At 48.9% G+C, this 12,749-nt stretch overlaps 1 protein-coding gene across 1 annotated transcript; it reads right to left on the bottom strand.

The window, feature by feature from the left end:
• Positions 1–566: 566 nt before the first annotated feature.
• Positions 567–12,749, bottom strand: TIMM17A (translocase of inner mitochondrial membrane 17A). Its single transcript, XM_063178139.1, has 6 exons — positions 12,659–12,749; positions 8,204–8,303; positions 6,759–6,822; positions 5,870–5,998; positions 5,219–5,329; positions 567–949 (listed from the first exon to the last, which is right to left on the bottom strand). Exons 1-6 carry the CDS (start codon positions 12,682–12,684, stop codon positions 879–881), a joined length of 501 nt encoding a protein of 166 aa, XP_063034209.1. The 5' UTR covers positions 12,685–12,749; the 3' UTR covers positions 567–878.

Below are 12,749 nucleotides of genomic sequence, written 5' to 3'. Positions count from 1 at the left end.
GTGATTATCAGGGGTTTGGAGAGGCAGAGGTCAGCACAGTAAAGCCCAGTTCAGGCAGTAGAAGGCCATTGCCTGACCCAGGGGTGAAGGAGTGTAGGCAGAGCCGCTAGAGCCCCTGTGCCACCTGTCCCTGCTATCCCCCAGAGGTGAGGGTGTCCTTTGCTGAGCTGTTTGGATGTAGGCCAGCTTTGGAAATCCCCCAGGCTCCATACTGTATCAGGAACTGCCAGCAAGCAACGGTGTCAATTAGTTAATTAACAAGTTACAACAAAAAAACTCACTGGATGTGATTTCTGTAACTACTGGCAAGAGGGGAAGGGGTTTCTACAGCTGGAGTTTAAGGACAAAACCACAGAGCAGATATGGTCACTCTGCTCTGGCCAAGATCTAAGATGAAAAGCAGGAGGCCGTGCTGGCAGCAGGTGCAATGCTTCCCCCTCCAGCCCATAACCTAAATCTAACAGGGAAAAGGCTACATTCCAGCTGCGTTCACTGCAGGTACAACATCCCAGAGGAGACTCCAAGACTTTCACTCCAGTTTGTGTCCAAAGGATGACAAGACTCCATTTGGTCCTTGTCTCAAACTTCCTTGTATTCTACCAGACATGTGTAACATTACAGCAATGGAATATATCAGGAATAAATAGATTTTCTTTTCTAAAAGTTCTCCTGAGCAGTTTGACGTTGAGAAATGCTGCACGTCCTCCTCGTGTGGTGTGTAAGGGATGACCACTGGTGTTAGGTACAAACCCCCTCCACATCCTCCAAGTGGGACCACTCAGGGACAGGGAAGGAAAAGAAAAGAGGAGGAGGAAGAGGAGGAGGAGGAGGAGGAGGAGGAGGAGGAGGAGGAGGGGGGAGGAGGTGGTCGGAGACCATCATTGATACTGTCGGTAGTCGCTGAATGGGGGTGGCTGGAGCTGGGATGGATCCTCTGACAACTGTGGGCCTGGAGGAGGGAGAGAGGAAAAGGCAAATAAATACCAAAATGCGGGCAATTCTTCCTATTAACAGAAATCACAGCTGGTTTGTTTATATAAATCCCTCTTAAAATGAATCATAAACCCTGGAATTGCTTGGGTTTCATAAAAAGTTTCAAAAGTTGCATAGAATCAAAGACTGGTTGGGCTTGGAAAAGACCTCAAAGCTTATCCAATTCTACCCCCTGCCATGGCAGGGACGCCTTCCACTATCCCAGGTTGCTCCAAGCCCCAGCCAACATGGCCTTGGACACTTCCAGCATTGGGGGAGCCACAGCTTCTCTGGGAAACCTGAGCCACCACCCTCAGAGGAAGAATTTCTTCCCAATATCCCATCTCACTGTGCCTTCTGGCAGTGGGAAGCCATTCCCCCTTGTCCTGTCCCTCCAGGACCTTGTCTGAAACCCCTCTTCAGCTCTGTTTTAGGAAAGTACACTGTGCAAACTGCTCCAAAGACAAACCACTTCTCTCTGAGCTTCATAGAATCCACAGAATTGTGGAATGATTTGGGTTGTCGCAGCTGGTGGGCGAGCCCACCAGGGGAGGGACTATGTTAGATCTGTTATTTGTAACTAGAGATGGGTTGGTGGGAGATATGGTGGTTGGAGGCCACTGGGGGCATAGTGATCAAGAAATTATAGAATTCTCAATATTTGGTGAAGTCCAGAGGAACACTAATAAGACTTACACTGGACTTTCGGAGGGCAGACTTTGGTCTATTCAGGAGACTTACTGAGAGAGTTCCTTGGGAAGTAGTCCTTAAAAATAAAGGAGTTCAGGAAGGGTGGGTGTGCTTCAAAATGGAGATCTTGAGGACACAGGAAGAGACTGTCCCTGTGTGCCAAAAGACAAGTCCACGAGGCAAATGCCCAGCCTAGATGGGCAGGGAGGTTTTGAAGGAACTCAGGAATCAAAAAAGGATGTATTATCTTTGGAAGGAGGGTCAGGTTTCTCAAGTAGTATTTAAGAGGACTGCTAGAGCATATAGGAAAAAAATTAGAGACGCTAAAGCTCAGCTTGAACTTAAAATGGTGACTTTCATAAAGGATAACAAAAAATGTTTTTATAAATATATTAGTGGTAAAAGGAAGAGTAAGACTAACGTTTGTTCTCTTTAGATGCAGAAGGGAACTTAGGAACTGCAGATGAGGAGAAGGCAGAGGTGCTTAATGCCTTCTTTGTCTCGGTTTTTAGTGAGAAGACTTGCCTTCAGGATGATTGTCCTCTTGGGTTGCTCAGTCATATCAGGGAGCAGAATGGTCCCCCCATTATCCAAGAGGAGGCAGTCAGAGAACTGCTGAGCTGCTTGGATATTTATAAATCCCTGGGAGCAGATAGGATCCACCCCAAGGTGATGAGGGAGCTGGCAGCTGAGCTTGCCAAGCCAGTCTCCATCATTCACCAACAGCCCTGGCTCACTGGGGAGGCTCCAGATGACTGGAAGCTGCCCAATGTGACACCCATTCACAACAAGGGTGGGAAGGAGGATCCTGGTAATTATAGGCCAGTCAGCTTGACCTCAGTATCCAGTTAGGTCATGGAACAGTTTACACTGAGTGTCATCACACAGCATTTATAGGATGGCCAGGGTATCAGACCCAGCCAGCAGGAGTTCAGGAGGGTGGGGTCATGTTTGAGCAACCTGGTCTCCTTCTATGACCAGATGACCCTCCTGCTGGATGCAGGAAAGGCTGTGGATGTTGTGTACCTGGACTCCAGCCAGGCCTTTGGCACTGTCTCCCACAGCACACTCCTGGAAAAGCTGCAGCCCATGGCTGGGACAGGAGCACTCTGTGCTGGGCTCAGAACTGGCCCAGAGAGTGATGGTGAGTGGTGCTGCATCCAGCTGGCAGCCAATCACCAGTGGTGTCTCTCAGGGGTCTGTGCTGGGGCCAGTTCTGTTTAATATCTTTATTGACAACATGGATGAGGGAATTGAGTCTTTCATTAGTAAATCTGCAGATGACACTAAGTTAGGATCATGTGTCCATCTGTTTGAAGGTAGGAGGGCTCTACAGAGAGACTTGGAATGAATGGATGGACTAAGTCTAACAGGATGAAGTTTAATAAATCCAAGTGCCCAGTCCTGCACTTTGGCCACAATAACCCCCTGCAGCATTATAGGCTGGGGACAGAGTGGCTGGACAGTGCTCAGGCAGAAAGGGCCCTGGGGGTGCTGGTGACAGCTGGCTGACCATGAGCCAGCAGAGTGCCCAGGTGGCCAAGAAGGCCAATGGCTCCTGGCCTGGATCAGGAATGGTGTGGCCAGCAGGAGCAGGGAGTCATTCTTCCCCTGTACTGGGCACTGGCAAGGCCAAACCCTGAGTGTTGTGTCCAGTGCTAGCCCCTCAGTTTGGGAAGGATGTTGAGACACTCGAGCATGTCCAGAGGAGGGGAATGAGGCTGGTGAGGGGCTTGGAACACAAACCCTGTGAGGAACCACTGAGGGAGCTGGGGGTGCTCAGCCTGGAGAAAAGGAGACTCAGGGGTGACCTTATCACTTCTCTACAACTTCCTGAAAGGTGGCTGTGGTCAGGTGGGGCTGGTCTCTTTCACCAGGCAGCAACTGGCAGAATGAGAGGTCACAGTCTCAAGCTGCATCAAGGGAAATACAGATTGGATATTAGGAAAAAGTTTTTTACAGAAAGGGTGATAAAGTTCTGGAATGGTCTGTCCGAGGAGACAGACCACTCCAGAACTGTCCCTGGATGTGTTTAAAAAAAGACTGGATGTGGCACTGGGTGCCATGGTTTAGTTGAGGTGTTGGGGCATGGGTTGGACTCGATCTTTAAGGTATCTTCCAACCTGGTCATTCTGTGAATTCTGTGACCATAAAGCTCATCTTGCTCTACCCTCTGCCATGGGCAGGGACACCTAGCACTAGACAAAGTTTCTAACAGGGAAATCGACCAGAGGAGGGAGAGGGAAACCTTTCCAGTCATCTAAAGGATCTGGAAACTTGCACATCAGTGCTTTTGAGGTGACCTTGGCCCCTCTGGAAAGGTTTAACCATGCTGACTTGCCCGACAATAAAGCAATCAGTGAAATGGAACAAGTGTGGAGTCAGCTTCCTGATCCACTGCCTGCTGCTGGAGGGAGTAACAAAGCTGTGGTGGGACAATCCAGAGAGAATTAATTGTCATGGACAGATGATACACTTTCTCCAAGGCAAATTAATTTTCAAGCATCTTTAAAAAACAGAAATTGTCATAGGGTGGATGAAGAATATTGTTGAACAAACCCAGGAGAGGATTCACTTGGGAATTAGTGACCTGCTACTCATCCAACACTAGTGGTTTGTGTTCTTCCCAAAATAAGGTGGAGCATTTTCTCCTATGAGGAAAGGTTGGAAGAGCTGTCAATGTTAAACCTGGAGAGCAGAAAGCTTAGAGCCTCTTCCAGTGCCTGAAGAGGTTCCAAGAGAGCTGGAGAGGGACTTTGGACAAGGGCCTGGACTTCGGAGAAGGGCTTGGAATCCCCCAGAATAAGGGGGAATAGCTTCCAACTGACAGAGGGCAGGGTTAGGTGGGATATTGGGACAGAATTCTTCCCTATGAAAGTGGTGAGGCCTTGGCCCGGCTGCCCAGAGACGCTGTGGCTGCCCCATGCTTGGCAGTGTCCAAGCCCATGTTGGACAGAGCTTGGAGCAACCTGGGATAGTGGAAGGTGTCCCTACCTATGTCAGGAGGTAGAATGAGATGGGCCTTGAGGTCTCTGCCACCGCAAACCAGTCTGGGATTCTTTGACAGACTATTTAGGATTTTCCACAGGAAGCATTCACACAACAGTCTGTGACTCAGTGAGATATTGAAGCAGTTTAGAAGAGAATCACCACCACCCTTTTTGGAAATCATGTATCTGTACCTGCCAGGTCTTCATCTTCTCATTTACCTGGGGTTCCCCACAGAGACCACAGCCTGCCAGAACCACCCTTCTTTTGCACAATTTGCTGCCTGCCATTCCCTCAAACCATTGCGTCTCACCCCTGAGTAAAACCCTTCTGCCACCATGTGTGTGGCAGAAGCCAGGGACAGCAGGGACATCCCTGCTCTCAGCCATGCTACCTCCCATCTCCCAGCAGGAGATAATCTCATGTCATCAGCACCTGCAGCTCCTCCTTGGCTTTCCACAGCCACAGGAGCTGGCAGGGCAGTGCAGATTCACTCTACGATAAGATGACTGGTAGGGGCCCATCAGCAAAGCAAATCCTTGTGACATATCCTCTGCCAGCTCCTTACCATTTGGGAATTGTGTGGAGGCAAATCTAGTCAGCAGAATTCCAGCTCCTTCGATCAGGGCCAGGAGAATTCCTCCCATTGCAGCAGATCCAACCATGGCAACAGGGCCATCTGGAAATGAAAAGCACAAACCAACACTTAATTTCTTTGCTGCATGTTAGAATCCATTGAATCCCAGGATGCTTTGGGCTGGAAGGGACCTTGAAGATCCTTTAGTTCCACGCCCTCCATGGGCAGGGATACCTTCCACTATTCCAGGTTGCTTCAAGCCCCATCATCCAATCCAGCCTTGGACACTTCTAGGGATGGGACAGCCACAGCTGCTCTGGGTAACCTGTGTCAGGGCCTCACCACCCTCTCCATGCCTTAATCTCTCCTAAAACACACTCAGAGCAGTAATTTTGCATCCATTAAGCTCCATTAAAGGATAATTACTGGGCAACTCCCCCCGTCCTTCCTTCAAGGAACACTGGGAACATTTGGGAGCCTGATTATTACTTTCCTAAGCACAGGGAAAAAGTTTCAGATTATTTTTCAGCATCTGAGACAGCAAATGCCAATTAGGGTGTCACAGACTGTTGCTTTGCTATACAATGAGAACTGAACATTTAGAGAATAGCATATTTTCAACTGATATCCCCAGTTTCTTACTTCTTGCAGCTAAAATGGCTCCAGTCAGGGCTCCGCTTGTGATGGAATTCCAGGGATCTTCCTTCCCTCTCATTCTGACCATACTGCAGTCAATCATGGAGAAGAGACCTCCCCAGACAGCAAAGCTCCCTGCTCCAAATCAAACCAAAGCCACTTTGAAGAGAGCAGAGAAGCTAGTTATGCTGCACAACAGATGTTGTGGTGGTACTGGGCTCCCTTTAAAACATGAAGTAAATTCAAACTCATAAAGAGCCAAGTACAGGTTAAAATCAATACAGGGAAATTTCCAACTTGACATGACACCATTGGCCTCTCATCCCATTTTATATATGATCTCACTAATCTACAATTAACTACAGAAGATTTATCAAACTGTGATTATAATGGACCTTTCATTCTAACAAAGTCAGATTAGCTAAGGGAACTTCCAGATTTATCCCTTTTTAACATACTTCCTTACAGACAATGATGGAGAGTCATGTCACACCTCACGCTTCACCCAACCCTGCTCCTGTGGCCTCAGGAGCTTGGCATTCTAGAGCACATGAATGGATATCCCCAAGTTCTATTTTTCATCCAAGCTGGATCACTACTAGTAACGAGTTAGTTTTATCTTAACCCCTTCCACACCATGAAGAGGCTCCAGGGAGCTCTGCTGTTTAAGATATGACCAGTTATTACAGTTGTCTTATCATTCCAGGAACATGGACTGTTTCCTCCCCATCCAAACCACTTTTGGATATATCAGAACTGTATTTTCCCATTGCTTGGGCCAACAAACCTGCTGAGACTCAGCGCAGGTGTCAGTGTAGCTGCATCATGTTACATTCCCAAACTCTGTTATCTAGCAACAGTCAATTCTGTGTAACAAAACCCCAAAATTCATTACCTCCCAGTTGTGGAGCTCTGGTTTTAATAGCCGTCAAACTGCCCCGCAGCCGGTGGTTTACACCCTAAAATAAGAGAATTCAGTCAAAAGAAAACAGTCAAATCTTACAGCCAAGCTGAGTCTATATTGCAAAACCCTGCCACAGGCCCAACACATTTCTGAGCTCTCTCAGCAGCTGTAAGGAGCTGAGACAAAGTGTACTTTACACCTATTTCACTATTTATCATTCCCATACAATATTCCTGCCAGGTACAGATGGGAATTACAGTCACCAGGCAGGAAACAATCTGGGTTCACAGTCTCAGTGGGACTGAAGGAGGCATTACAGTAACATTTTATCAGGATAAGCAGTGATTTTTCACATGTATAATTTTTTCTTCCCAGATGCTGGGCAATCCCACTAGTTGTCCTACGTTCAGTCATTCCTGCAGGTGCAATTGTAGGTGTCTTTGTAGCCAAGAGAAGCAAAGTCATGCTGAGCCTTCCAGACTCCAACACTCAACATGTCACCCAGGACCCCACAGAACAACTGCACATTCTCCCAGACTTTAACACAGTTTAAAGAATATCCACCAAGTTTTATTTTTGTTACAATCACTCAGAAGTGGGGGCAGGTATATTTAGCAAGTCTTAAGCAAAATTAAGACTCTAATTAAGCACATAGTCCTTTGCAAGTGAAGTGTCTGCAGGATCTGACTAGTCTGGAAACAGTTATTTATTAAACCCACCTCAAACCAACAGCTTATTGTCAGACTAATATCAAAAACACCTTATCTATGAAGTCAGAGAAATTTTAAAATTAATGTTCAAGCAGCAACTGAATCTTAATTCATAAAATGTCTCTGCAATGGGTTTATAGCCAAGATTTTGCAGCAGATATCCCAAAAGTGAAAACCAATTTGTATCAGCAAAACTTCACTTCCATGTTTACTCACTCCTGCATTGAAACCAAATCTGAGCATTAAGAAATCAAGCTAATAAAAATGGCAATGATTAAAAAGAGATTAATTAAAGAAAAATATACCCTTTAATATAAATCTGAAAGAGAAAAAATTCTTTGAGTCATTCCATGTTTTAAAAGAAAGGAGAAGGCCAGGAGAGGAAGGAGAGCTTAGGCTTCATGTCCCTCCATGCAGACAGAACCACAGGCAGATGAATCTTTCCTGCTGCACTTCCTATCCTGAGGGAAATGTTCATCAGTTAGGGAGGAACACACGACCAGTGTCCCACCACGGACACCAGAGCAAACGGGGGAGCAGTAATTTTATCCCAAAAGATGAAGAAAGGTCTTGAACCAGGACAGATTCTCGCAGTGTGGATTAACAATGTAGAGGTCTTTAATCAGCCCTGCTCCCTGCACAGGGATTTATTCCCCTTCCCCTTCACTGCCACACTCCCTGGGGAAGGACAGCGCAGTCAATGCACCTGCAGAGGATTTTACTCACCACTGGGGAATTTCGGAAGCCTTTGATAGCCTGGAAAATGCCCCCTCCTATGGCCCCCATGGTGAAGGCCCCTCCACAGTCATCCACTATCCTCCAGGGACTAGAAAGAAAAATAGAGATGAAAATATTAAATCCCATCATGTTAAACCATGTAAGTGAGTGGGATGGATCCAGCACTTCAGCTCTGGTATAACTGGGGTGAAGACTGAGCCTGGTGGCTACACCATCTCAGCTAACTGAGCAGGCAGCAACAAAAAATCATGAATATTACAGCAAAACAGACTCAACCTTTGCCAGAGTCTCCTGGCCCACTTCCCTGGAGTGGGAAGTACCAAATATGTACAGAAATGCCTGAACTCCTCACACAAGGCAGAGAGACATACTTCCATCATGGAAAACTCCTGAAGAATTCCAGCTCTGCCCTACACTATTTACATAGTGTAAATAGCTTTAAATTCCCTGATCTCATTCTTCTCTTGACCTACAGAGAACTGAGGTACCAAATTCCATGAGACTCAGCTCCCAGGTGGCACAAAACACTTTTTCTTGAATCACTCGTCCTTTTCATTAGCTCTGCTTATTTAAGTGAGACTTCAAAGTCATCTTTGTTGAGCTGGAAAGGTTTTTCCTGGTGCATCCTGGATCTTTGAAGTCCATTCCAACAAGAGATCTCTCCTCAGAGGTATAGCACCCACAATTCCTGCTCCAACCCCACAGAGCAGCCAGGAAAACCTTGCATAGAACCTTCCTGCAGCACAGGCTGTCAGTATCTGACAAGGGACCCTTACTTACAGGTTCAGAACCTCTGCCAAGAACTGGAGCCTTGCAGCTCCAAACCAAACTCTTGAATAAGGTGAGCTTTAAGATGCTATTAACTTCTGGTGTCACTGTGGGTAATTTCAGAGCACAGAATAACAAAGTTGTTTGGTTTCTTTCATCTTGCATTTAGATCTTCCAGCCAAGCACTCAGGTAATTTAACTCCTACACTGCCAATCATCAGAAAATGCAAAAATCAGCCTACAACAGCATGCAGGTCACAAACAGGAGCACCATGGCAAGCTCGGTGTTTCTGTCAGGCAGGAGCATCAATGAGCACTTCCAATTTCACTTGTAATGTCATGCTTCTGTTCCTGAGGAACCCCTACAGCTTCCAGCTCCTGCACATGAGGACATCATCCCTGATGATCCCTTACAGACCTCCCCTAGCGAGGGGTGATCAATCCCCCTCACTGTGCTGCAGCATTTGCCACAAGGTGTTTTCTTCCTGGAGAAAGTATCTCTAATTTTCAGTCCCTCTCCCTGAGTGTTCTCCCAGGCTCTTCATGTTCACAACCTACTTCCAAAGCTCCTCCTCTGCAGCCAGCCCTGCCCCCTACAAAGAGAACCCTTGCGTGCACAGGTCACACTCAACGTTGGCTTTGCTTTTGTGCCTTGGATCACTGGGTAGTTCCCAAGATACCAGGACCACACCCAAATGTCACCACTGAGTGTCCCCAGAGACAGCCACATCCAGGTCCCAAACCCACAAGGCCTCAGGAAGCAGGCCTTCACCACCTCCTGTTTGTCTGCCATGCCTGCATATGGTTTCATCTTATCTCACTACAACCCCCTCAGCCCTAACTGCATTCAATAATTCAACAGTTTATTTTCCTTCCACTTATTTCTGCATCAGGAAAAGCTTCCAGACACACTCTTGTCCAAGATGCCAAGATGAAAAGAAACTCACATTTTTCTCAGGTTTTTTTTTTGTTGTTTTGTTCTTACATCTCCTGTGCAGATTTTTATCTCCTCTGCTATGAATAAAACATCCCAACCCTCTTCCTTTGTTAACTCTCTGAGAGTGATCTCGTTAAAAGGCTTTTTGGAAATCTAAATGGAGTATATAAAGTGGGTTTCCCTTATCCATAAAGTCAAGGAATTCCAAACTACAAATCATGCTTTGTTCTTGAAGCCTTGTTAATGAGACCCCAATCAGGGAATGCTTCCCTCTTTAACCTCATTAACTGTTACCTTCAGGGTTCCTAATTTTCCTTTTAAACTACTCTCCAAACTTTTCTGAGCAGCTTTTAAATGAGAGCATCTTTGATGCCAGCACAGCCAGTCTGTGTCAGCTCCTCCAAACTCCCTCAGAGCTGATGCAAAATACCTCCAGCTCTGGCACTGCCTGACCTCATAAAGAACTGGGGGAGAAGAAAAGAGATTATTTCATTCTTAACCTGGCACTTATCTACAAGCAAAACATTCCTGTTAATTGTTTAACTGTACTCAGAGGGGAGCCCTGATTATAGGGAAATGACATGTGGATAAGGTTGGGTTCCTGCTCCTGATGGCACCAGAAATGTCTCAAAGATGAGCTGAGCAGAGGGCAAGACTTCACCTTTTCCCAAGGCTATGGGACAGCCACACACCAGCTCTGGCTGCCGGGGAGAGGGGTGAGTCCTCCCTCCAAGCCCCACAGCATCTTCCAGCCCTCCTGAAGGCTGCATAACAACTGGAAACAGAGGCTGCCACAGTTTCAAAGAGCAAAGGGGCCTTTTCTCTGCGCCAAGGGTTCACAGGGACCCAGCCTGAGCCCAGGACAGCTCCAGGGACTGGGTAACAGAAGGGACCAGAGGGAGACCAGCAGCCAGAACAATGGGGGACACCAACAGCGCCACATGGCTTGGCAGCAAAGCACCCCAACTGCACAGCACTAAGGACACAGCTTCATGCTGTGCCTGGGGAGGGTGAGGACAACACTAGGAGGAATTTCTCAACAGAAAGGACTGTCAGGCAGGGGAAGGGACTGCCTAGGGAGGTGTTCAAGGAATGACTGGACATGGCACTCAGTGCTCTGGTCTGGTGACAAGGTGAGGTCACAGGTTGGACTTGATGGTCTGAAAGATCTTTTCCAACCTAAGTAATTCTGGGATTACACGGAGCCCACAGCAATCTATTAATAAATACTATTTACTTTGCTCGTGTCCCAGATGTCATGCTGTGAAAAGGTGATGTTTATGGACAAACTTAACACATGTCAGCAGAGCAATCTGCAAAGTTTGGGAAAAGCCTCATGAACAGTCACAGGTCTATTGTCTGCAAAGGTGAGCAGAATCTCAGACTGGTTTGGGCTGGAAGAGACCTTGAAGCTCATCCTATTCCTCCCCCTGCCACGGGCAGGGACACCTTCCACCACCCCAGGCTGCTCCAAGCCCAGTGTCCAACCTGGCCCGCCAGGGATGGGCCAGCCACAGCTTCTCTGGGCAACCTGGGCCAAGGCCTCATGACACAGGCAAGAATTTTTTCCCACTATCCCATCTAACCTTGCCCTCTGGCAGTGGGATGCCATTCCCCTCTGTCCTGCCTGTGATTCCAGGTCCTCGTCCCAGGTTCCTCACCATGATGAGAAATTTCGCCCATGATTCAGTAACCCTGCACCTGAGCCTGCATTTAATCCTTTTACTACTACAAATACAACCTTGGACTTGCAACCAATGTGCCTGTGTAGGTCTACGAAGACAGTGCTGAACCATGACAGGATTCAGACATGGCCAGCTTGGCATGGAAGGGGCCAGGCTAGGCTTATGGAAATGGAGAGGGAAAAGGGCAGGGCCACGGGAGGCATGAGGGGAGCCTGGGGGGCCAAGGATAGGGGGGGACTTGGGGACTGAAGGGAGGTTGAAGATGAATTAAGGATGAGAGAAGGCTGAAGTGGGATATGGGAGAGACTGAGTGAGGTGGGCTGTAGATGAAAGGAAGGCTGAGATGGGAGGCTGAAAATGGTAGCACTGAGAATTGGGAGGGCTTTGGATGAGAGGGAGAACTGAGGACGGGGGGACTGAGATGGTGGCTGAGGATAAACGGGGGACTGAGGATTGGAGGGGCTGTTCATCGGGGCGAACAGAGGCGAGCTGACAATGAGGGGCCATTGAGGACAGATGATCTGAGACGGGGAGCAGAGGGGGAGGGGAGCCTGCGGGGGACCGAGAATGTGAGGAGCTGAGGATAAGGGGGAATTGAGGACAGGGAAGCCGATGATGGGGGTCTGAGGAGGCACTACGGATAAGGGAAGGCTGGAAGGGAAGCTGAGGATGAGGGACGGAGGCAAGGCTGCGAGGAAGGGGCTGCTGAAGGACCGAACGTGGGACCGCCAGTGCAGGCCCCGCCGCCCCCGGAGGCGCGTGAGCCGTGCAGGCCGCAGGACCCCGCCGGCCCCTCGCCGCTCCGGGAGGCCGCGCGGGGCTCGGTGGCGGAAGGGTTCGGCTGCCAGGCTCCGAACGGGCCCCGCGGCACGGCCGGCACGGCCTCCCCCGCCTCCCTCAGGGGGCCCCACCAAGGTCAACCCCGCCCCCCCGACGGGGAGCGGCCCCGAGGAGCGGCCGCGGGTGCGCCCGCACCGCTCCCTCGCACCGCCCCTTCCTGGCGCTCGCAGGTCCCGATCCCCGGTCCCCGGTCCCCGGTCCGAATCCCCTCACCAGGGCTCGCGAGCGTACTCCTCCATCTTGCTCGGCCCCACCACCTCCCCGCGCTCGATTGGCTGCGGCGGCCCCGCGCCGGCCAATGGCA

Source organism: Melospiza melodia, chromosome 28 (assembly GCF_035770615.1).
Source record: "Melospiza melodia melodia isolate bMelMel2 chromosome 28, bMelMel2.pri, whole genome shotgun sequence".
Taxonomy (NCBI): domain Eukaryota; kingdom Metazoa; phylum Chordata; class Aves; order Passeriformes; family Passerellidae; genus Melospiza; species Melospiza melodia.
Note: the sequence above shows the minus strand (reverse complement) of the source record. Positions and strands in the feature narration are given on the sequence as shown.